General features: G+C 45.1%; 1 protein-coding gene across 4 annotated transcripts in view; it reads left to right on the top strand.

Annotated features, from left to right (window-relative positions):
• The window catches only part of LOC120018137 (Friend leukemia integration 1 transcription factor-like), a 34,866-nt gene extending 9,905 nt beyond the window's left edge, over positions 1-24,961 (top strand). For 2 of the 4 annotated variants that reach the window (XM_038961149.1, XM_038961151.1), the window contains 8 exons: positions 902-1,113; positions 1,451-1,608; positions 2,352-2,555; positions 9,223-9,291; positions 21,246-21,305; positions 21,840-21,899; positions 22,045-22,092; positions 22,364-24,961. In XM_038961149.1, the coding sequence (XP_038817077.1) occupies positions 902-1,113; positions 1,451-1,608; positions 2,352-2,555; positions 9,223-9,291; positions 21,246-21,305; positions 21,840-21,899; positions 22,045-22,092; positions 22,364-22,890 (1,338 nt within the window). In that variant the 3' untranslated portion in view covers positions 22,891-24,961. The remainder of the gene's footprint in view (positions 1-901; positions 1,114-1,450; positions 1,609-2,351; positions 2,556-9,222; positions 9,292-21,245; positions 21,306-21,839; positions 21,900-22,044; positions 22,093-22,363) is intronic. The other 2 variants (XM_038961150.1, XM_038961152.1) reach the window with 2 other exon arrangements.
• Positions 24,962-25,211: the final 250 nt, after the last annotated feature.

Genomic DNA, 25,211 nt, shown 5'->3' with positions numbered 1-25,211 from the left:
CTTGATCTAGTATGTTATCTTTGAACATATCTTTAATCCCCCAGGATTACAGATATCTCTGTCTAATCTGTGACATCAGATGCTATCAGATCAGATGTGTGTCAGACGTGAGCATAATCCTTGAAATGGCTTAACTTTAATGACTAGATCAGTTTGTCTCTATTGCTACTGCTTTGTTTCACTAAAATGATTAATTGACAGAGCTGAGGCAAGGCAGGCCTCACCAGCTCCTTATTTCATAGTAAACAGAGGGTTTAAAACTGATTTAGCTAAGAGGCTGCCCCAGTCTATACAGGCAGCCATTTACCTGTATATCTCATACATACTCTACATCTCTTTGGCTCTGTGTATAGGTTATTGTATGTCACATCATTGGAATAGCAAGTATTGTATTCCCATTAGCCCATATACATCTCTGACAATGATTGATCTGATATGTATTCCATGCATCAGTTACCAGGCATGAGACGGAACACGTGGACACAGACAGAGGAGTGTTCCAGTGGAGACGTTTGTTTTCTTTAATAAACGTACATTGCTCCAGCAGAGCTGTCAATGTAGAACTGACCACATCCCTGATCCAGTTGAGTCTTCAGCTGCCGTTCCTTCTCTGTGGAAGGAAAACTCAGACTAGATCTTGTTGTGTGTAGTAGTCATCCGAATTGTAGTCATGTTTGAAGTCATGGTAACATCAACAGGAAGCTGTAGTTGCTAAATAGGCCCAATTGCTCTATACACAAACCACTTAGGATGCCAGATTGTGATATGAGACATAACTGCACATAATTACTCTAAACAAAATGTATCTACAACAAGTGAGAGATTGAAGTTGTGAGATCACAGGTTCTCTCTGTTGTTCTAGAGGAGCCCCGCTATAACCTGCTCCTCCTCTGGCCTACAGGAGGCACTGTCAGTGGTGAGTGAAGACCAGTCCCTGTTCGAGCCTCCTTACGCTGCTGCTGCCCCTCTACCCAAAACAGACATGACTGCATCTGGCACACAGGACTACGTCCAGCCCCACAAAATCCACCCATTACCCCCTCAGCAAGAGTGGATTAACCAGCCAGTCCGAGTCAATGTCAAGACAGAGTATGACCAGATCAATGGATCCAGGTATGTTCAGCAGTATGCACAGTCCATCTCACTAGACTCCAGATCGTATGTCTTGTCCCTGTATGTCTTCATCTCTGCTGATTAGAGTTGATGTTCCATAGATTAGTCTAGATTCAAAAGGACAGTTGATCATAACAATTGCTTGTGCACAGTTAGATACGATTTTTGGCCACCTGCAGAAAGTGACACTTACATTCCATTGGGCTCTCTAGCTCCACTCCATTGGCCCTGTGGTTGTCTATATTTCAAAACATTTTCATCTCCCTTTAATACACACATTGAGACAATATAAAGATGTCTTGTCTCTCCCTGACACTGACACTGTGTGTCTGTGCAGCAGGGAGTCCCCAGTGGACTGCAGTGTGGGAGGTAAATGCAATAAGCTGGTGGGGGGCAACGACACATCTCAGATGAGTTACGGAAGCTACATGGACGAGAAGAATGCTCCGCCCCCTAACATGACTATCAATGAGAGGAGAGTGATCGTCCCCGCAGGTAACAATGACTTCTATGATACAAACCACGTGGTATTTCTTTATAATTAACAAAAATGTCATATTATTTTTATTTTATTTCTCATGTTATTAATTGTTCATAAACTAGACCTACAAGTTAAATGACTCTCCATTCCAGGCTGTGAGAAATGTTTATTTCTCAGTAGTTTTTCTTCATAGTCAGATGGCGGGCGTATAAACAGGCTCTCAATTGGCATTCATTTTCTGATGTCGTAGAAATGTTTTTATTAGCCCCAGATCTATTTAGCTGGGTCATGGGTGAAGGATCTTTGATGCTTTTGTTAGTAATGTTTTATCTTACTCATGGGAGCATGACTAAACACATAGAGGCAACAGAGGTCTGTTCAGTCAAAGAGCTCTTTACATTAACTAATTGATTCACATATTACAGAGTGTTATTTATGAGGGATAAATGCTTTGGGAAACATTCTCTCTTTCAGTCTTGGAAGAGATTTATGGTACATCAGATATACTGTAGAATATATGCAGGTGTATGATTACATAGGCTACACAATCTGGGAAAGGATGGGTCACATAAATTAATTGAAAGATGGATGAATGAATAACTAGATAAATAAACAAGTGACAATAACGGATGAATACATTAGCCATAATTTGGAAATAATTATTACACTAAAACTTGAATTGCATTCTCAATCACTGTGAAAAGAGTAGATTGTCCAGTGGTGTTTACATTACCTATGTCCCCTTGTCTTCCTCCAGATCCATCGTTGTGGTCTCAGGATCATGTCCGCCAGTGGCTGGAGTGGGCCATCAAGGAGTATGGCCTGCTGGAGATGGACACGGCCATGCTCCAAAACACAGACGGCAAGGAACTGTGTAAGATGAGCAAGGACGACTTCCTCCGACTCACCACCATGTACAACGCTGAAGTCCTGCTCTCTCATCTCAATTATCTCAGAGAAAGTAAGTTCTGGCAGCCATTTGAATTGATCTATACTGAACAAAAATATAAATGCAACATGTAAAGTGTTGGTCTCAGCTAAAATAAAAGATCACAGAAATGTTCCATACGCACAAAAACCTTATTTCTCCAAAATGTTGTGCTCAAATTTGTTTACATCCCTGTTAGTGAGCACTTCTTCTTTGCCAAGATAATCCATCCACCTGACAGGTGTGGCATATCAAGAAGATGATTAAACAGCATGATCATTACACAGGTGCACCTTGTGCTGGAGACAATAAAAGGCCACTCTAAAATGTGCAGTTTTGTCACACAACACAATGCCATAAATGTCTCAAGTTTTGAGGGAGCGTGCAATTGGCGTGCTGACTGCAGGAATGTCCACCAGAGCTGATGCCAGAGAATTTAATTTTAATTTCTCTACAATGTCGTTTTAGAGAATTTGGCAGGACGTTCAACCAGCCTCACAACCGCAGTCCACGTGTATGGCGTTGTGTGCGCGAGCGGTTTGCTGATGTCAACTTTGTGAACAGAGTGCCCGATGGTGGCGGTGGGATTATGCTATGGGCAGGCATCAGCTATGGACAATGAATTTTATCAATAGCAATTTGACTGCACAGAGATACTGTGATGAGATCTTGAGGGCCATTGTCGTGCCATTCATCCTCTGCCATCAACTCATGTTTCACCATGATAATGGACGGCCCCATGTCGCAAGAATCTGTATACAATTTCTGAAAGCTGAAATTGTCCCAGTTATTCCATGGCCTGCATACTCACCAGATATGTCACCCATTGAGCATGACATGTACGACGGCGTGTTCCAGTTCCCGCCAATATCCCGCGCTTCACACAGCCATTGATTAGGAGTTGGGCAACATTCCACAGGCCACACTCAAAAGCCTGATCAACTCTATGCGAAGGAGATGTGTCGTGCTGCATAAGGCAGATGTTGGTCACACCAGATACTGACTGTTTTTTTTAAGGTATCTATCTGTGACCAACAGATGCATACCTGCATTCCCAGTCATATGAAATCCATAGATTCAATTAAATGATTTTCTTATATGAACTGTAACTCAGTTCATATAATTGTTGCATGTTGTGTTTATATGTTTGTTTAGTATATGTCTGATGGATCATAGAGGTGTAGAACTGTAGTTTCTTAGTGATCTTTCTTCTCAATGTCGCAACAAACAGTGATAAGTTGACAAAACAGAAGTTCTCTGTCTCTTCCATTAGACAGTTTGTACTGCAGTCTCACATTGACATACTGTACATCCAGTCTCGTTCACCCGGGTATGTGAGAATGCCACAAAACGTGGTTTACCCGTTTGCAATGTTTTACATTGGTATTTTGCCTGGATTGGCTTTTCATAAAGAGTAGAGGAGGCTTAAATAGTACAGACATTTCAGTCTGTTTCTCAGCCCATCGCCCCTGTTTTTGGATGTCAACTGAGGGTAAGAATGCCAAACCAAGGGGAATAACATGACTCACTGTGTTTTGTCACCATAGTCATCGTTTTACAGTCGCCAGACAATGATACAGCCTTACTGGAAACCTGGACCCCATTTCTCCAAAATGGTCACCCTGCAGGCCTTGGCACATACAGCCATTGCAGCCATGAGGACTTAAGAGTTTTTCCCCTGTAGATAACCATCATCTCTGGACTGTAACCCGCTCTCCCTCCACTTAGGCGTGCCTTATTCCACATATGCCACAGTAAGATGAAGCCCATGTGCATTGCCTCAGGAATCACACAAGCAAGTGAGGTCTGTGTGTTCAGCAGAGCATAGGAAGTGTATCTGTAATATACAATGGAGGCAGCTTTGCTGATTAATTGGAAGGCCTTTTGTACATTACGACCTCGCATGTTTTGGCAGCGAGACACGGCTGTAAAGAAACAAGGTTTCTCTGCACCATAATGCAAATGCCATCTATACGCAAGATATCAGGAGGACAGGCAGCATCTGGCATAGCGTACAGATCATCTGGACTGTGTACCATTCTGTGCTGTGCTGTATAGTTCAGGTTTTATAGACATCCACTGCATTGTATGGACTTGGTGGATGGCCATCACAAAACATACTAAGCCATAATGTTGGAGGCCATCCATAAAATCAGTTATTTCAGTAAAGCAGTAAATATATCTCACCCTCTACTGTATGTATGACGGTTATCCTCTGCTGTTTGCACTGTACTGCAAGAATAGCAGCTGCGGCTACAAAACTCCACCATTTGGGTGGAGCCCCAAATGGTTTACTAATGGTTTAACATTTCTCTTTAAAACTGTGATGGGTCTTGCTGTGATGTAATGGGAACTTAATTCCGTGGGTGTCAACAGTTTTCTCTGTGCTGTGCGTGGCGTCTGGGTCCAGGGAATGGGGATGGCTGCCGTGAGTATAACAGCCCCATTGTGTTACAATGCAGCATGGACTGGAGGCTCTGTGTGTCTGACTGACCACCACCGGGCCCTCTCTGCAGAGCAGTTTTCATTAGGAACGGTTGCTGCGGGACTTAGCCTGGCTTAGGCGTGCTGCACTGCATCTCCTCCCCCCACCACAATTCCTTTGATTTAGTTGTTGTGTGTTTTGGAAACAGAAGAGATGTTTCGGAATCCTCCGCTCGGCCATTGAAATTGCTTTGGACCCCTTCCCAAGCCATGAGACAAATGCTCTCTCCTCGTCCCGTGCCTGGCTGACCAGTGGCAAGCCTTTTGAGAAATGAGCAGCACTAGGGCATATATTGGGAGGGGGGCTCGGGTTGAGGTGGGAGGAACTGTGTTAGTAAAGGCACGACGTTGGAAGAGGGTGGAGAGCTTCCAGGGTTTATCCTGGAAACTGAAGCCGATCTCTTCCCCCCTGCAGCACAAACAAACACAATCACAGACAAGGAGCTAGCCCATCCAGAATGCAGACCACTGGCTTCACTCACGAGGAGAGCTGGAGCGGAGCCGAGCTCTCGGTTCAGACTCAGACACACATATAGAAGGAGAGGGAAAAGGAGAGGGAGAGGCAGGCCCTGGAAGTGTTTAGTGATTACAGGCAGTCTGATGCCTCACCCTCTCCCATCCTCCCCCCTCCACTCTCTTTCCAACCCGACGACGAGCTGGAATAATTTCATATACATCTGTGTACACCATGTGTGTTACTTTGGGGTCGGTTTATTGAAACTCTGATTAACATTCTTCAGTGTCATTAAGCTTGTTCACTGTAGGCCAGAAAAGGGCATGGACATTTCCCCTCCCTGCGGCTATAAGCTAACAGTAACATCACACACCTGTCTGATTACTCTTAGTCACACAGGGAGTAATATAATAAATGCACATGCCAGCAAGACATTCTGCACATATCTGAATCTCTGTCTCCAGCTGTGAACAGTAATAAGGGTGGTTGCCTGTGCATTATTTTGGCCCCATAGTTGGTCACTTATCCAGATTTTTATACGTGATGGCCGCCTTTTCTGCAATGTGCTTTCAATTTGGGGTGCAATTTGAGAATTTGTTCAAATTAGTCTGTCAGGGAGGGACTGCGGACTGTTTACTTTATTGCACCCATGTAGGTCGGTTAGATACCACATGTGCTGGAACAAACCAAGCACAGAACAGTGAAACCTCCATCAAGGAGAGACTGTATCCTCAGACACAGAGACAGGAGAAAGGGGGGAGAGAGAGAAAAAGAGAGAAAGAAAGAGTGGGAGTTTTTATTGAAGTGCGTGGAAATGGCCTGAAGTGGCTTTGATTGAGTGCCATAGGAGAATAGCTGCATTGCTTTCTTTCCCAGCTGTCCCTGCTCTGGTCTGGTCTGCTCTGTGTGGCTGACTGTGGCTGGATGGATTTACAGGAGGGAGTGGAGAAAGTGATAAGTTTGGGCTCCCAGCCTCCCACGCTACCTCTGCTCCTGATCCAGCCTCCAGCCACCCATGCTGCCTCTGCTCCTGTCCAGCCTCCAGCATCCCAGGTTGTGTCTGCTCCTGATCCAGCCTCCCAGGCTGCCTATGCTCCTGATCCAGCCTCCCGGGCTGCCTCTGCTCCTGATCCTACTGCTGCTGCTGGTGCAGAGTGGGGAAATTCTCAAGCCCTCAATAGTTTATGCAGACCATAAACATCTGGGCTGAAGGCTGCAGAGGAAAAGGTGGTCTGGAGTGCTCTCCTTTGCAGCCAGTCTCTCTCTCTCTTTCTCTCTCTTTAGGTTTTTATGGAGATCTCTCTGCATTAGCTCTTTCTATTGGCAGATTAGCACTCCAGTGTAGGGGCTCAGAGTCCTGTCTGTCTGCCTCTGTTGTTAGCTGTTAGCTACCATTACACAGCACCTCTGGTTGGTTTGGATTGGACAGGGAACTGGGCTAATTAAGTTTAGTGAATGGGGTCTCCTAGGCCTCCTTTTAAGGGGCACTGGTCTCACCGCCCACGTGGGTGCCCCTCAGTTTGTTGATGGAGAAATGGGTATGTACATGTTTGAGGGGGTAGTATAGATTTTAGCTTGGTAGGATCAACAACAAGCCAGGACTCAGCAAAGGCCAATGACGTCTAACCATCTCACAGGGATGTCTGTCAATATTATGGTGTGTCAAGATGGAGGATTGAAGGACAGGGGGCATTTTAAAGAGTCATCATTCATTGAAAAGAAAGAAAATAAAACAATGCTCTTGGAGGTATTATGTAATAGAGGAACAGACTCTGGGCAGATGTTGCTTGGTTGGAGGAGGCTGAACATTAGCCAGTCATCCCACTGTGCAGTCAGATTACTGGGAAGTGTTTGTTTTTCAAGGGTGAAGAGCACGTCCAAATAAATAGGCGGTGTAGCCAAGCCTCCCTTGCCTAAAGTGTCAGTGTTGGCGTTCCCCATTTCTCTCTCTCTCTCTCTCTCTTCCTTATAATAGCGGTCCCAGTGTTCTCTTTTGGATCTGTTTTCTCTGGGGCGGCCCCCATGTGGAACGCAGTAGGGGAGGGGTTTACCCTACCCCCTTTTCTCTCTCTCTCTCTCTCTCTCTCTCTCTCTCTCTCTCTCTCTCTCTCTCTCTCTCTCTCTCTCTCTCTCTCTCTCTCTCTTTCTCTCTCTCTCTCTCTCTCTTTCCCTCTCACTTTCTCCCTCTCCCTCTCCCTCTCCCTCTCCCTCTCTACTTCTCTTACTCTCCCTGAGGATGAGTCGGTGCCGTGTCTGCCCCGTGCGCTTACACTGAGAGTGTGGAATAATGTTTGTATGGGGAGCTGCGTTTGATTGCTGTGCAGGGACCCTATCTCACACAATGCTTCCCCTGTTCAGCGGCCCCAGGTCCAAATCAGGACCAGAGCCTTGGGGTGGGGTGGGCTGGGGTGGAGTGGGAATGGGGTGGGGGTTAGAATTTGTGTGTAGAGCCCCCCTCCACCAGCCCCCCTAATAACAGTCCCCAGATCTGCCTTGCTGTGGGCCCTCTCATTCCCCTACACCCTCTAAAATGAGCTAAGGCACGCCACTCCAAGGCTTCCCAAGCTGTAGCCTGTACTGTTATTCATCTCTCCATCTCCTCCTGCCCATTCAGAAAAGCTCCTAGAGTTCCTTCCTAACTAGCAACTCCCCATAGTAGTAGTCTTTGTATTCAATCTTACACTCTCCATAGCAGTAGTAGCACTGGTGTTTTCCCAGTGCATTTTTGGTCTGTTTTTCCTCTCTGATTTATGCAGCTAAAATGAAGAGAGCGTTTTGGTGCTGCTTGTGTCAGCAGAGGAATGCAGACAGTTCTGCTCTATAAGGTGAAATGAAAAGCAGTCATGCTATTATACATACTATAGTCTTGGTTTCTGGACTTTAATAGGCAGGAGGTTTTTGGTGGAATTGTTGACTCAGCACAGCGTTCCGAGTTTAAAGGATTACATATTAAAATATTGCTAGGTCGATTCTTTATTGGGTAGAATGGATTCATTGTTTACAATGTACCATGGGCAATTTTTAAGTATAATTTTAAGAGGCATCTCAAATGAAAGGAAATTGAGATCTACTTACAGAAATCAATGATCTTCTTACTGCCACCCTCTGGGTATTGGCCAGTGTTACTACTCACTGCTAACCGTTGTACACTGAGTGTACAAAACATTAGGAACACATTCCTAATATTGAGTTGAATCCAATGCTTCCCACATTTGTGTAAAGTTAGCTTGATATCCTTTGGGTGGTGGACCATTCTTGATATACCCTTCTTGGAAACTGTTGAGCATGAAAACCCCAGCAGCATTGACGTTCTTGACACACTCAAACCGGTGCGCCTGGAACCTATTACCATACCCTGTTCAAAGGCACTTAAATATTTTGTCTTGCCCATTCACCCTCTGAATGGCACACATACACAATCCATGTCTCAAATGTCTCAAGGCTTAAAAATCCTTCTTTAACCTGTCTCCTCCCCTTCATCTAAACTGATTGAAGTGGATTTAACAGGTGACATCAGTAAGGGATCATAACTTTCACCTGGATTCACCTGGTCAGTCTGTCATGGAAAGAGCATGTGTTCCTAATGTTTTATACACTCAGTGTATAATGAATAATGAATCATTAAAATGAATTACTTGAATTAGTATACTATACTGTATAACCTATTAGCCAGTATTTTTTATTAATCATGCCCTATGCACAGATAACTGTGAACTTTAAAATCATACTGCTCTGACGTTGTGCCTATCTGGCATGTTGCAGGTAGCTCATCATTATCCTACAACACTCCATCTCACATGGATCAGTCTCCAAGCCTGGCTGCCAAAGAAGGTAGGACAGCATTATCTTCCAAAATCTTACTGCTAACGTTAAATATGGGCAACTGTTTTCTATTTCAGAGGTGTTTTTATAGGGGACTATGTTTCCTGTATTGAAGAGAGCCAGGTATATGTTGAGAGAGATAAAGGACAGAAAGAGTGTTCTCATTTAGCATGATCATTTAGCCAAAACAATAGAGCCGCGGCATGCTCCTCTCTGTCTGCTGCCACAGAGGCAGCAGCTGCCCCGAGACCCAGGTCCTGGCAGCACCAGGCAGAGACGCAGTTATTAACAGGTGAATCTTTTGTACAGGGGAATAATAACAGGCATCGCTGCCCCAGTCTGTGCTATTCATGGCCTACCTGCACATGAGGGAAAGTGAGTGCCACCTCAGAATGGAAGGGAATTAGCAAGACAAAAGGCACGCCGTGGCTAACCTCACTATCCACAGGAGGAGATAAAGCAGGATAGGGTGGGGGGCTCAGGGAGATAGAACGTCTAAGGTCATTTTTGTGGAGGGGTGTATTTAAAGGACAGGTGGTTCAGCCACAATGCAAACAGAGAGAAGGAGACAGAAAGGGAGATGAGTTGTTTTTGTTTTCACAACTTTGACTCAATCAAGGAGGGAACATGTGTTGGTGCTGAAAGGTTTTAGGAGGGATTTGTATTTGTGCGGGTTTGGGAGCGGTGTAGGTCACTGTTCAGTGTTTTAATGTGTAGATTAGCATTCTGTGTTTTGTGTTTATGAGGCTTGTTCATTCTTTCCGAACAGGACGCTGCAAGACAGTTTTTTTGCAGACAGCTAAAATGTGAACTTATTGTTCCTAAAAACCTCTGAATCTATTTCAAAAACCCATAACAGTCTAAGCCATGTCTGGGGGGGGGGTTCTACTAAGCTATATGGAATTGCTTGTTTTAAGGAGGTCATACCAAGGACCATGTGGCTATTTGATTTTGAATTGGAATACCCCTTGAAGTATAAAAAAGCCCGTACAAACGCATTGAACAACAGATTCACAACAGTCCCAAAATAAATATCTAAAGGAAGTTTGTTCTGAAGTGTGTGTCCTATATCTGAGAGATATAAACGAACTAAACAGTCTCCATATAGACTTCCATACATTTTTTCAACTGGCACCGGGGGACCTTCAGATGAGTTTTGTGAGGCCTGTGGACGTACTAGATCAAAACAACCGACATGTACTGTAGGTGTTCGTCAGAGTCATAATACTTGGCTATATACTTGGCTATATACACAGGGTACCAGTACCGAGTCGATGTGCAGGGGTGTGAGGTAATTGAGGCAGATATGTTCATACTGTATAACTAGGAATAAAGTGACAGATAGTAAACAGTAGCAGCAGCGTATGATGAGTCAAAAAAGTTAGTGCAAAAAGGGTCAATGCAGGTAGTCCAGGTAGCTATTTGGTTAACTATTTAATGAACTATTTAGCTGTCTTATGGTTTGGGGGTAGAAGCTGTTCAGGGTCCTGTTGGTTCCAGACTTGGTGCGTCAGACCCGCCTAAGCCTATATTAGTGTCTGTGAAATGAGGTACATATCCTTTACATGTGGACCGTGAAGTCACCACCACATACAGTACATGAGAACAGGCTGCAATAACAGTGATATCCTGGCTCACAGGAAAAGGGTGTATCTAGGTAGGGAGAGAGGAAGAGACTAATAAATGTTTAACACACCCCTCCAGTCCACCGCTGAGCTGCACTGTTCTGTTCCCTCTAGTCCACCGCTGAGCTGCACTGTTCTGTTCCCTCTAGTCCACCGCTGAGCTACACTGTTCTGTTCCCTCTAGTCCACCGCTGAGCTGCACTGTTCTGTTCCCTCCAGTCCACCGCTGAGCTACACTGTTCTGTTCCCTCTAGTCCACCGCTGAGCTACACTGTTCTGTTCCCTCCAGTCCACCGCTGAGCTACACTGTTCTATTCCACCACTGAGCTGCACTGTTCTGTTCCCTCTAGTACCCCGCTGAGCTACACTGTTCTGTTCCCTCTAGTCCACCGCTGAGCTACACTGTTCTGTTCCCTCTAGTCCACCGCTGAGCTACACTGTTCTGTTCCCTCTAGTCCACCGCTGAGCTACACTGTTCTGTTCCCTCTAGTCCACCGCTGAGCTACACTGTTCTGTTCCCTCTAGTCCACCGCTGAGCTACACTGTTCTGTTCCCTCTAGTCCACCGCTGAGCTACACTGTTCTGTTCCCTCTAGTCCACCGCTGAGCTGCACTGTTCTGTTCCCTCTAGTCCACCGCTGAGCTGCACTGTTCTGTTCCCTCTAGTCCACCGCTGAGCTGCACTGTTCTGTTCCCTCTATTCCACCGCTGAGCTACACTGTTCTGTTCCCTCCAGTCCACCGCTGAGCTGCACTGTTCTGTTCCCTCTAGTACCCCGCTGAGCTACACTGTTCTGTTCCCTCCAGTCCACCGCTGAGCTACACTGTTCTGTTCCCTCTAGTACCCCGCTGAGCTACACTGTTCTGTTCCCTCTAGTACCCCGCTGAGCTGCACTGTTCTGTTCCCTCCAGTCCACCGCTGAGCTACACTGTTCTGTTCCCTCTAGTACCCCGCTGAGCTGCACTGTTCTGTTCCCTCTAGTCCACCGCTGAGCTACACTGTTCTGTTCCCTCTAGTCCACCGCTGAGCTACACTGTTCTGTTCCCTCTAGTCCACCGCTGAGCTACACTGTTCTGTTCCCTCTAGTCCACCGCTGAGCTGCACTGTTCTGTTCCCTCTAGTCCACCGCTGAGCTGCACTGTTCTGTTCCCTCTAGTCCACCGCTGAGCTGCACTGTTCTGTTCCCTCTATTCCACCGCTGAGCTACACTGTTCTGTTCCCTCCAGTCCACCGCTGAGCTGCACTGTTCTGTTCCCTCTAGTACCCCGCTGAGCTACACTGTTCTGTTCCCTCCAGTCCACCGCTGAGCTACACTGTTCTGTTCCCTCTAGTACCCCGCTGAGCTACACTGTTCTGTTCCCTCTAGTACCCCGCTGAGCTGCACTGTTCTGTTCCCTCCAGTCCACCGCTGAGCTACACTGTTCTGTTCCCTCTAGTACCCCGCTGAGCTGCACTGTTCTGTTCCCTCTAGTACCCCGCTGAGCTGCACTGTTCTGTTCCCTCTAGTACCCCGCTGAGCTACACTGTTCTGTTCCCTCCAGTCCACCGCTGAGCTACACTGTTCTGTTCCCTCTAGTCCACCGCTGAGCTGCACTGTTCTGTTCCCTCTAGTACCCCGCTGAGCTGCACTGTTCTGTTCCCTCTAGTCCACCGCTGAGCTACACTGTTCTATTCCACCGCTGAGCTACACTGTTCTGTTCCCTCTAGTCCACCGCTGAGCTACACTGTTCTGTTCCCTCTAGTACCCCGCTGAGCTGCACTGTTCTGTTCCCTCCAGTCCACCGCTGAGCTGCACTGTTCTGTTCCCTCTATTCCACCGCTGAGCTGCACTGTTCTGTTCCCTCCAGTCCACCGCTGAGCTACACTGTTCTGTTCCCTCTAGTCCACCGCTGAGCTACACTGTTCTGTTCCCTCTATTCCACCGCTGAGCTGCACTGTTCTGTTCCCTCCAGTCCACCGCTGAGCTACACTGTTCTGTTCCCTCTAGTCCACCGCTGAGCTACACTGTTCTATTCCACCGCTGAGCTGCACTGTTCTGTTCCCTCTAGTACCCCGCTGAGCTGCACTGTTCTGTTCCCTCTAGTACCCCGCTGAGCTACACTGTTCTGTTCCCTCCAGTCCACCGCTGAGCTACACTGTTCTGTTCCCTCTAGTACCCCGCTGAGCTGCACTGTTCTGTTCCCTCTAGTCCACCGCTGAGCTACACTGTTCTATTCCACCGCTGAGCTGCACTGTTCTGTTCCCTCTAGTACCCCGCTGAGCTGCACTGTTCTGTTCCCTCTAGTCCACCGCTGAGCTACACTGTTCTGTTCCCTCTAGTACCCCGCTGAGCTGCACTGTTCTGTTCCCTCTAGTCCACCGCTGAGCTACACTGTTCTATTCCACCGCTGAGCTGCACTGTTCTGTTCCCTCTAGTACCCCGCTGAGCTGCACTGTTCTGTTCCCTCTAGTACCCCGCTGAGCTGCACTGTTCTGTTCCCTCTAGTCCACCGCTGAGCTACACTGTTCTGTTCCCTCTAGTCCACCGCTGAGCTGCACTGTTCTGTTCCCTCTATTCCACCGCTGAGCTACACTGTTCTGTTCCCTCTAGTCCACCGCTGAGCTACACTGTTCTGTTCCCTCTAGTACCCCGCTGAGCTGCACTGTTCTGTTCCCTCTAGTCCACCGCTGAGCTACACTGTTCTATTCCACCGCTGAGCTGCACTGTTCTGTTCCCTCCAGTCCACCGCTGAGCTACACTGTTCTGTTCCCTCTAGTCCACCGCTGAGCTACACTGTTCTATTCCACCGCTGAGCTACACTGTTCTATTCCACCGCTGAGCTACACTGTTCTGTTCCCTCTAGTCCACTGCTGAGCTACACTCTTCTATTCCCTCTAGTCCACCACTGAGCTACACTGTTCTGTTCCCTCTATTCCACCGCTGAGCTACACTGTTCTATTCCACCGCTGAGCTACACTGTTCTGTTCCCTCTAGTCCACCGCTGAGCTACACTGTTCTGTTCCCTCTAGTCCACCGCTGAGCTACACTCTTCTATTCCCTCTAGTCCACCGCTGAGCTACACTGTTCTGTTCCCTCTATTCCACCGCTGAGCTACACTGTTCTATTCCACCACTGAGCTATGCTGTTCTATTCCACCACTGAGCTTCACTGTTCTATTTCACCACTGAGCTTCACTGTTCTATTCCACCACTGAGCTATGCTGTTCTATTCCACCACTGAGCTATGCTGTTCTATTCCACCACTGAGCTTCACTGTTCTATTTCACCACTGAGCTATGCTGTTCTATTCCACCGCTGAGCTTCACTGTTCTATTACACCACTGAGCTATGCTGTTCTATTCCACCACTGAGCTATACTGTTCTATTCCACCACTGAGCTATGCTGTTCTATTCCACCGCTGAGCTTCACTGTTCTATTTCACCGCTGAGCTTCACTGTTCTATTCCACCGCTGAGCTATGCTGTTCTATTCCACCGCTGAGCTTCACTGTTCTATTCCACCGCTGAGCTTCACTGTTCTATTCCACCACTGAGCTATGCTGTTCTATTCCACCGCTGAGCTTCACTGTTCTATTCCACCGCTGAGCTTCACTGTTCTATTCCACCACTGAGCTATGCTGTTCTATTCCACTGCTGAGCTTCACTGTTCTATTTCACCGCTGAGCTTCACTGTTCTATTCCACCACTGAGCTATGCTGTTCTATTCCACCGCTGAGCTTCACTGTTCTATTCCACCGCTGAGCTAAATTGTTCTGTTCCACTGCTGAGCTTCACTGTTCTGTTCCACTGCTGAGCTACACTGTTCTATTCCACCACTGAGCTAACGTAAACTCACCCCATTCGGTACAAATGTGCGTAACCACGACATTCAAAAGAGGCTGCAATGAAAAAAGAATGGGACTGTAGTGACTGTGTTGGCATCAAAATTCGGGGTGTGAACTACGTTTCGATTCAGTGTTGATTGACATGGTAATGGACTAACAGTATTGGAGAAAAGATGAAAAAACTTACCCCTCTGACGCTGTACGTTACATCGTGACGTGTCACTACGTAACTTACAGCGCTCATTTGTAACTCATTTTGTGCCGTACAGCCTCTTTCCACCAGGGGTAGCCCTTCTCTCGTAGATTATAATCATGCTTAACCATATACACTTGTAAGAAAACTTCATGATTTTTGTCTAAATTAAAATAATTATTGCTAATATTAAACTAATATTTCATGACTAAGGTGCCAATTGCATTTTTTTGCGCATCATTACTGCGAGCCATCATGACACTCAAAAGCCGAAACAGCTGCAGTTCACTTGTGAGGCTAACGTTAGCGCAGCCCTAAACCCCTCTTCAAATTCGACACAAACCTTCAAACAGGTATGTGATGAGACATTACATAAACTCTTTACGTTTTAGTATACATTTTAAAGTTGATTAGTTGGACAAATCGGGTGAAAAAACCCTGTTTTCTTCACCCAACATATTTCCCCCTTTCAAGATCACTTCGTAGCCTTCGCTCCCCACCCGCCATTTTTAAAAAGACCCGACGGAGCTCATTGCCTTGTTGAATTATGCAGAGATGGGCATCATGAGGGTCTCCTCATTAATTTTGTTGGAAAGGGGAGAAATTGTGCTTTACATTGGTATTGATATTACAGTTGATCTGGAAGTATTACGTTTTTTGGGCGCAAAAATAAGGTCAATTGTACGGACCAAGGCGATGTACAAAAGTGAGTGAGTTTACGTTACAATGTTCTATTCCACCGCTGAGCTTCACTGTTCTATTCCACCGCTGAGCTATGCTGTTCTGTTCCACCGCTGAGCTTCACTGTTCTATTCCACCGCTGAGCTATACTGTTCTATTCCACCGCTGAGCTACGCTGTTCTGTTCCACCACTGAGCTACGCTGTTCTGTTCCACTGCTGAGCTACACTGTTCTATTCCACCACTGAGCTACGCTGTTCTGTTCCACCGCTGAGCTTCACTGTTCTATTCCACCTCTGAGCTTCACTGTTCTATTCCACTGCTGAGCTTCACTGTTCTATTCCACCGCTGAGCTTCACTGTTCTATTCCACTGCTGAGCTTCACTGTTCTATTCCACCGCTGAGCTTCACTGTTCTATTCCACTGCTGAGCTTCACTGTTCTATTCCACCGCTGAGCTTCACTGTTCTATTCCACTGCTGAGCTTCACTGTTCTATTCAACCGCTGAGCTTCACTGTTCTATTCCATTGCTGAACTTCACTGTTCTATTCAACCGCTGAGCTTCACTGTTCTATTCCATCGCTGAACTTCACTGTTCTATTCCACTGCTGAGCTTCACTGTTCTATTCCACCGCTGAGCTACGCTGTTCTGTTCCACCGCTGAGCTTCACTGTTCTATTCCACTGCTGAGCTTCACTGTTCTATTCCACCGCTGAGCTTCACTGTTCTATTCCACCGCTGAGCTCCACTGTTCTGTTCCACCGCTGAGCTTCACTGTTCTATTCCACCGCTGAGCTTCACTGTTCTGTTCCACCGCTGAGCTTCACTGTTCTATTCCACCGCTGAGCTTCACTGTTCTGTTCCACCGCTGAGCTTCACTGTTCTATTCCACTGCTGAGCTTCACTGTTCTATTCAACCGCTGAGCTTCACTGTTCTATTCCACCGCTGAGCTACACTGTTCTGTTCCACCTCTGAGCTTCACTGTTCTATTCCACCGCTGAGCTTCACTGTTCTCACCCTGGTTCATACCATCAGGCCAATGGGCATGCTCGATGAGATTTTTATTTTATTTTGGGAGTTTTAGACAATAGACATAGACAAACAACAATATACATGCTCAATAAGATTCTGCAGTGTCACCTCTGCCCGATTCTTCCTGGTTGTCAGTGGCAGGTATTCTGAATGGCAGACCTAGCAGGTGAACTCCCCTCAACACCATTTCCCCAACACACAGAAGTGATTTCTATTATGGGCTACCATAATAACAGTGCTCTTTTTGCTTCAAGAAATGCCAGCATTGAGACTTTTATCAACTTTCTATTGCCAGATGTTCACAGTCATATTGCCTGTAGAAAAGGGTCACATACCATCTCAGCTCTCTCAGGGTATAGTAAGCACCATTATTCAGCAGGAGACCTCCAAATCTTTTCCAGACTGTCTGGTGTAAAAAGCTAGGTTATGAATAAAAGTTAGGAAATAAAACATGGAATGCAGCAGCCATGAAAAGTGTGTGTGTGTGTTCATGTGCTTGCTTGCATGTGTGTTGAGCTAAAGGGTACAGGGAGATAGTTTGGAGATTCAGTGATTTACCACATGGCTCCTCAGTGTTCACAGAGAGGGAAGCTTTAGAGATTGATGGGCTATTCTTTGTCTTTTATCTTTCCCTCTATGGCCTCCCAAGTGGAGGACTGCTGATTTACATTGGTTGTACAGTATAGCCAGGCATACATACAGTACTCTATTCATTGTATGTCCATTGTGTATGCTAAAGATTGACATCTGCCTTTTCCTCAAATACCTATTTTCTTTTCTCACACAGATGGCTTTTAAAACACCTGTATACAGTATAAAAAGCCCTGCTCTGTCTGAGTCTGTGTCTTTGGCTGAGACTGTGGGTTAAAAGCGGTCCATGACTAGACTTCTCTCTCGCTGGTTCTCAGCCCTTGTTTTGAATAGCTGGTCTGCAGTCAAGTCTCCCAGGACGAGTGAGCGTTGCACCACACCCCAGCCCAGAGTGGAAACTGGCTCCACTCAGAGAGAGCCTGGAAAAAGAGGGAGAGAGACTCCGATGTGCCATACTTCTGGGGTGTCTGTTGAGTTTGCATGGCTGACTGTGTTCCTGACCTGCTGTGCTCATCTGGACTCTGGTCGTCCTTCCCAGTCTGTCTGCCTGGCTGCCCACTCTCCTCTCCTCTCCCCACCTCTCCTCTCCTCCTCTTGGCTCCTCATCTCTCCTCTCCTCTCATCTCCTCTGCTGAATGGTGCTCCACTTACGTCTCATGTCCACCCCTGCCCCTCTGGTCTGACTCAGACCCTAATCGAATAAGGTATAGGAACTTCCCCACTGTCTATAGCGGTGAACCCTTAATATGAGGATATTGCAGGGATGTGACCCTCTCTCATGTCAAAAGAGCCGAGCGTAGTCTATCCAACCACCTCCTCCACTCTTCATCAGACAGTAGCGGGATACAACGCCATTGTTTTCTTTTCACATTCCAATGTTGTGTTTCGTCTGCCTGGGTCTCTCTCTCTCTCTCTCTCTCTCTCTCTCTCTCTCTCTCTCTCTCTCTCTCTCTCTCTCTCTCTCTCTCTCTCTCTCTCTCTCTCTCTCTCTCTCTCTCTCTCTCTCTCTCTCTCACCCCTTCTGTTTGTGACACTTCTTTTGGAAGGAGGTGGCCCCTGTATGTTTTTTTTCATAGAGGGGGGGGGGGGGGGGGGGGGGTCAGTAAAACAAAGAGAGGTTGTCTGCAGGCAGGAAACACAACTCTCTTAGGACTCTCCCTCCTCCAGTCGTTGCTCCTAGACTATCCCACCAGCCCACTGCAGCATGGACCTGACCGCCTCTGCTGAGACCCCGACTGTTATTCTCTCTCTCTCTCAATTCAATTAAGGGCTTTATTGGCATGGGAAACATATGTTAACATTGCCAAAGCAAGTGAACTAGATAATAAACAAAAGTTAAATAAACAATAAAAATGAACAGTAAACATTACACTCAGAAAAGTTCCAAAAGAATAAAGACATTACAAATGTCATATTATGTGCAAATAGTTACATTACAAAAGGGAAAATAAATAAACATAAATATAGGTTGTTTTTACAATGCTGTTTGTTCTTCACTGGTTGCCCTCTTCTTGTGGCAACAGGTCACACACAGCAGGTCACACAGCTGTGATGGCACACTGTGGTATTTCATCCAATACTTTTATAAAGCACAAACACACATGAGTAAAAGGAAATAAGTTTAAATAACATCCTGTGAAAGTGTTCCGAGATGTGATTGAATGCGAAATGTTTTCCAATTTTCATTATAGATTTATAATTTATGAGAGACAATAAAACACTTTCTAGTGATATTGCCTTCTAGAAAGCCAGAGTGTTTTTTTATATTACAGCTTTGAATCAAGTTTGTGGTTGAGAAGTACTCAACACTAAAGTGGACGTGCATTTTGATTTATTCAATGTTGGTTGAAGTAAACCAGTGGAAACTCTGCATTTCCAAATGTTTGTTATATAAGATTAGCATGCTTCTGACCATTAGAGGGCAGTGTTGGATAATGTTTAGAGAAGCCATGACATGGATCTCAACCAGTTCTAGATGCTGAGGTCACGGATGAGTCAGAGAGAGCCACATTATGGGGGTGTTGGAAGGTTAGTTGTGTCAAGACCTCCTGTAAAAGACGGGTGTCTGCATCACCACTGTGAAGCATGTTATGTTCTAGCTGTCACATTGGCTGTATATGTAACGTGACACACACCCACACACACACTACGATTTAGAATCTTACGTCTTCACATTAGACACCTGCTGTGTCTTGCTGATGTTGAACTCAGCAGGGCCTTATATGATCACCACTTATGTAACCAAGCGTAAAAACACTGGTGACATGACAATTTTAACATTAAAAGATTATTATAGTCATTATAATGTATGACATTACATCGGTTATATGTCATATTAGTAGGACATTATATCAGCTATATGTCATATTAGTAGGACATTATATCAGCTATATGTCATATTAGTAGGACATTATATCAGCTATATGTCATATTAGTAGGACATTATATCAGCTATATGTCATATTAGTAGGACATTATATCAGCTATATGTCATATTAGTAGGACATTATATCAGCTATATGTCATATTAGTAGGACATTATATCAGCTATATGTCATATTAGTAGGACATTATATCAGCTATATGTCATATTAGTAGGACATTATATCAGCTATATGTCATATTAGTAGGACATTATATCAGCTATATGTCATATTAGTAGGACATTATATCAGCTATATGTCATATTAGTAGGACATTATATCAGCTATATGTCATATTAGTAGTACATTATATCAGCTATATGTCATATTAGTAGTACATTATATCAGCTATATGTCATATTAGTAGTACATTATATCAGCTATATGTCATATTAGTAGTACATTATATCAGCTATATGTCATATTAGTAGTACATTATGTCGGTTAGATGTGTGTCTTGCTTCACTGGTTGTTATATGTCCTCTTGTCTAGTGACTCTCAGCATGTGGTACAGTCTTAGCCGGTAACAAAGCTAACTGTCAGGGGTGCTACAGTCATTGCCAGCCAAATGAAGATGAAATTGTATCTTCTTTCAATTTAGAATGTGCAGTACTGCTTTTGATGCCTTGATGGAGAAAATATACATCCTCTTTTATATCTGCACATGTCAAGGAGACTGATTACAACTGGTAGCAATCCAGCTTCCCAGACCACATTCAGTCAGTTGTGAACCTCGCAAACGTGGGGCAATTCTTTCCAACTCAGTTACTGTTGCAGCATTTTACAATCATCCATTTCTAGGATGTCTATCTGTCTGTTTTGTGTCTGTATGTGTGTATTTTCCGCTCCTGTTTGTGGTCACCATGGTGCAACCTGCTCATGAAACTTGTCATTTTATCGAAGACATCTTGTTGGTTCCTCTATTTTTGAGACATAGTTGTATGCCAGATAAACCCACATTACCTGGGCCAGATATCCTGCTGCACATGGTTTCTTGGACAGGCTTGGATAGGCAGGCAAACCTTTTTATAGCCGGCTCTTGGCATAATTTCCCTGCCTTATTTCTGTGACAATCTCGTTGCTCGTATAAAGCCAAGTTCTGTTCCTGAGATGGGTTTGCTTGCAGATGGGGAGGTAGAGAGCACAATCAAGAACATACACAGCCACATATCGAAAAGAGCCACTACCCCTTTTAATTCAGGACTAGTGTATATTATGAGATGAGGTGGACGGTTCATGTTGTCGAGTTAGAATCAGTTTATTTCCCACTCGTGTATAGGCTGCTTGGTTGTTTAGCAACAAAACCGATGTGTGCGCAACTATGGGGCAAAACAGTCAGTTTAGATTTTTGACAACATGTAAACTATTTTCACCTCCAATGTTTATTGGAAACATAAATAGATGGCAGCTTCTTGTAATTGTTGCTAGCTATCTGACGGTTCAGAATCATAACACACGGCCTTCTGCCTCATCGATGCGTGTGCATCATTTGTGTGACGATGTCAGCCAACACTTCTATAGGAGAAATAAATGAAATACTCCAATATTAAATGTTAGGAAGTGTTTAATGTTGACAAATCTCTTTCTGCTTCTCAGACCCATCATATGATGCTGTACGGCGGACTGGATGGTCGAACAACATGCACAGTGGAAAAGGTAAACATACTCTGAGTCGCAGAAAGAAGGACACACAAGGAATTACTATATGGTCCTACCCATCATGCATCATATTCTTTTTTTAACCTTTATTTAACTAGGCAAGTCAGTTAAGAACAAATTCTTATTAACAATGACAGCCTGGTTCAGGGGCAGAATAACAGATTTTGACAATGGCAGCTTGGGGATTCGATCCACCAACCTTTTGGTTACTGGCCCAATACTCTAACCACTAGGTTACCTGCCGCCCCACTAGGCTACCTGCCGCCCCAAAGCTCAAAGCTTCATAGAGCGATTTGTGAGAGCCCACTCTCAACCCAAGCACGCAAGGCAGACCACCAGTGATTAAATCCTCAGTCGTCAAACCCTGAAATCTGGGAACTTTAAGCACTTACCCTAGCCACCAGTTACTGCCCTGTTTTCTTTGGAACGGGGCTGACGTGCCGTTAAGATGTGTACCGTGGTTTATCCATGACCGCCCAACTGGCTTTCTTTCCTCCTGTTTCTTTCCCCTCCCAACCCCTCCCTCTTCAGGCTCGCCGGTGGTCACACAGAACGTGTCCAAGTCCACTGAACAGCCCAGACCTCAGCCAGGTAATGTATTTCACACTGCTCATTCCTTCCATCATGTGTGTGCACTCCACCTAAGACAGTGGGTTACACCCATCTCACTGGGATGAGTGTCAACCTAATGTATAGTGATAGATACAGACTAACAGACCTCTTTCTCTCTCCACAGATCCTTACCAGATCCTGGGGCCCACCAGCAGCCGACTGGCCAACCCAGGTATGTACGAGAGAATGTATGAGACCAATCATATATTCGATGTAAACTACATTTCACAACATACATTGCTTCATTATGGCCCTGGTGTATTGCTCTTTAAAATTGACATTTTTATCTGCTGAGAATTGTTGGAATTCTTCTATAGAATTGGCATTCTACTTTATTGCAGTATTCAGAAAGTACATAATGAGTTATGGGTCTTTGATCAACTGGCTGTTAGGTGTTGAGTTATAGAACAGCTGTTGATTTGACCTGTGTGTGTCCTGGTCAGGTTCAGGACAGATCCAGCTGTGGCAGTTCCTGCTGGAGCTCCTGTCAGACAGCGCCAATGCCGGCTGCATCACCTGGGAGGGCACCAACGGAGAGTTCAAGATGACTGACCCTGACGAGGTGGCGAGGCGCTGGGGCGAGAGGAAGAGCAAGCCCAACATGAACTACGACAAGCTGAGCCGCGCCCTGCGATACTACTACGACAAGAACATCATGACCAAGGTGCACGGCAAGCGCTACGCCTACAAGTTTGACTTCCACGGCATCGCCCAGGCCCTGCAGCCCCACCCCACCGAGTCCTCCATGTACAAATACCCCTCGGACCTGGCATACGTGCCCTCCTACCATGCCCACCAGCAGAAAGTCAACTTCATGTCCCCACACCCTCCCTCCATGCCCGTCACCTCTTCTAACTTCTTTGGACCCACCGCTCCATACTGGAGCTCCCCAGGGGGCATCTACCCCAACCACAGCGTCCCCCGCCACCCCAACTCCCATGTGCCCTCCCACCTGGGCAGTTACTACTAAACCCCACTGCACCGTGACATCTTCCCCCAATCTCCCCTCCTCTCCCCAAAACCAAACCTACCAAGGCTGACCTGCACTCTCGCAATGAAATTAAATCAACTGAGACCGAGAGAAAGGGGGATTCTCCGCCTCCACCCAAAGTCTGCTCTTAACTGGCAAAATGAAGGACACTAACTGAAGGATTAAAAAAACTGGATCCAAATGAAGTACTACTTATTTACAAGACAATACTTTTTCTATGTTTGTTTTCTTTTGCTGATGTGCATAACAGTGCGTCTGTGTTTTTTCTGCCTTTCTGTCCCCTGAAAGCTGCACCCATGGGCCAGTTCAGAGTGCCCCCAAAATCTGGACACGGTTACCCACACAGACGCAGCCTTATCAAGAGACCATAGAGGCTCGCATACCTACTGTGTGCCTGATCACAGACATGGACCCATTCTCTATGGGTCTCAATCTACATTTTCCTCATACAGTGAAGCTCTTGCCTTGTTCCTCATTTCAGTCTCTGGGGTCTCAGATCCACATCATGTCTGTCTGTCTGATGTTCTGTTATCAGTTTGTCAGTCCGTCTGCAACCCTTTATGTATGCGGAGCATCATCTGGAATTGTGGAGGTAGGGCTCCAAAGAAAAGGACTTCTCAGCACTGAATGAACATGAAATGTTGGCAACTGGAATATGCCATTGATTCACACTTAACTTATCCTCCAAACTGGAAGTAGGCGAGTTGGAGACAAGAGTTGGATGTGAAGCGCTGTAGCTATGTTTTCAGGGGGTCACACACCAGTTGACTGTTGTTACAGTAACTACGTTTGTCCTCTTCAGCCATTGGTTCTTTCCATTCCCGGATATTTTGTTGGACCAAGTCATTATTAATGTGAATGCCCTCTGGTCCATGGAACACATCATCAATTTGACAATCACAGTTGTTTCTAGAAGAGCTACGTGTCTCACGGTGGTCTCTCCCTCTTCTGTCCAGGCCAGTCAAGTGTCGACACAGAGTGACTTGCCATAGCACTATGTCATGTCATGTCAACCCTCACCTAACTGTCTCTGTGCATTCATACAGCACTGCCATTTTAAAACGTGCATTTTCAGATGGTTCAAGTTTTTTGTATGAAAGAAACAAGTGTATTTAAACAGCTGAATCTGGACTTTGGTCTCAGTACTTCTTGAAAATAAATGGTTTACTAAATAAAGAACAAAACCAGTAAAGTAAGAAAGGATGAAAACAGAGAAATCCTCAGATTCACGAACGCTGTGCGTTCGTCAGACATATTTTTTATTATTTTGTGAACATCGGTCAACTAGGCATTAAGGCAACTTACTGTATAAATTATGCAGAGTTATTTTCATATGTGACACAGTTTTAAAAAGTCAAGAGAATTAATACGAGTTGACCTCGGTCAAAAATGCAATTTTTTAAAAGTCCGTTACTGATATGTAGTATGTTCAACATTTTAAACGTTTTATATCTGTACATTTGGGCAATACATTTTTACGTTTTTTTTATTTGTATTTTTTTATTTGTGAACACAAGATTTGTTCTAGTTATTATCAAAAACCACAAATGCCTGCTTGAATCATAATCCTACACCTATAGTCCATCTGTTATTCTGTATATACCATGATTATGGTTGCTTTTAATTGTAAAATAGGCCAACAACACTTTTCATGTTTCATACCGGCCAGAAATTGGCAGCTTTTGTCTGTGCCTTTAAATTGGCCAGGTATATTATGCAAATGTGCGCAGACACCCCTAATATTCACAGGAAGCATCTCTTGAAGCTCCATTGGTTTAGTCGTTTGAACTAAAGGGAATTTGTTAAATTTAACATGAAGGTAATAATAAAAAATGTACCCTTTACGTCCACCTCTCATAAATAGTAATGTTCAATGAAAGGGAACTGTTACTTCATATATGCAATGTATTTTGGATATGAAATATATAGATATTATGTAATTTTGCAATTAACCATTTTATTATTGTTGTAATTCCTGCCATGTATTAAGTAATACCTTTTGAAATAGGATTTTTTGGCGACAAAATAAAAGTTTTTACTTCTGGACATATTTACTTCTCTTGGTCCATTGTCTGCCAGAAAGTAGAATAGTGCTCTTTAGCTATTAGGCAAAGTTACTGTTACGGCTATCGTCATATTCTTCCTCCTCCTCGGACGAGGAGAGGCGAGACGGATCGGACCAATACGCAGAGTGGTTAGTGTTCATCATGATTTATTAAAACGAAACTGAATACTGAATTACAAAACAAATAAACAAAGTGAATAAACAGATACAGTACCGTGTGGTGCAACAAACACAG

Source organism: Salvelinus namaycush, chromosome 23, assembly GCF_016432855.1.
Source record: "Salvelinus namaycush isolate Seneca chromosome 23, SaNama_1.0, whole genome shotgun sequence".
Taxonomy (NCBI): Eukaryota; Metazoa; Chordata; class Actinopteri; order Salmoniformes; family Salmonidae; genus Salvelinus; species Salvelinus namaycush.
Note: the sequence above shows the minus strand (reverse complement) of the source record. Positions and strands in the feature narration are given on the sequence as shown.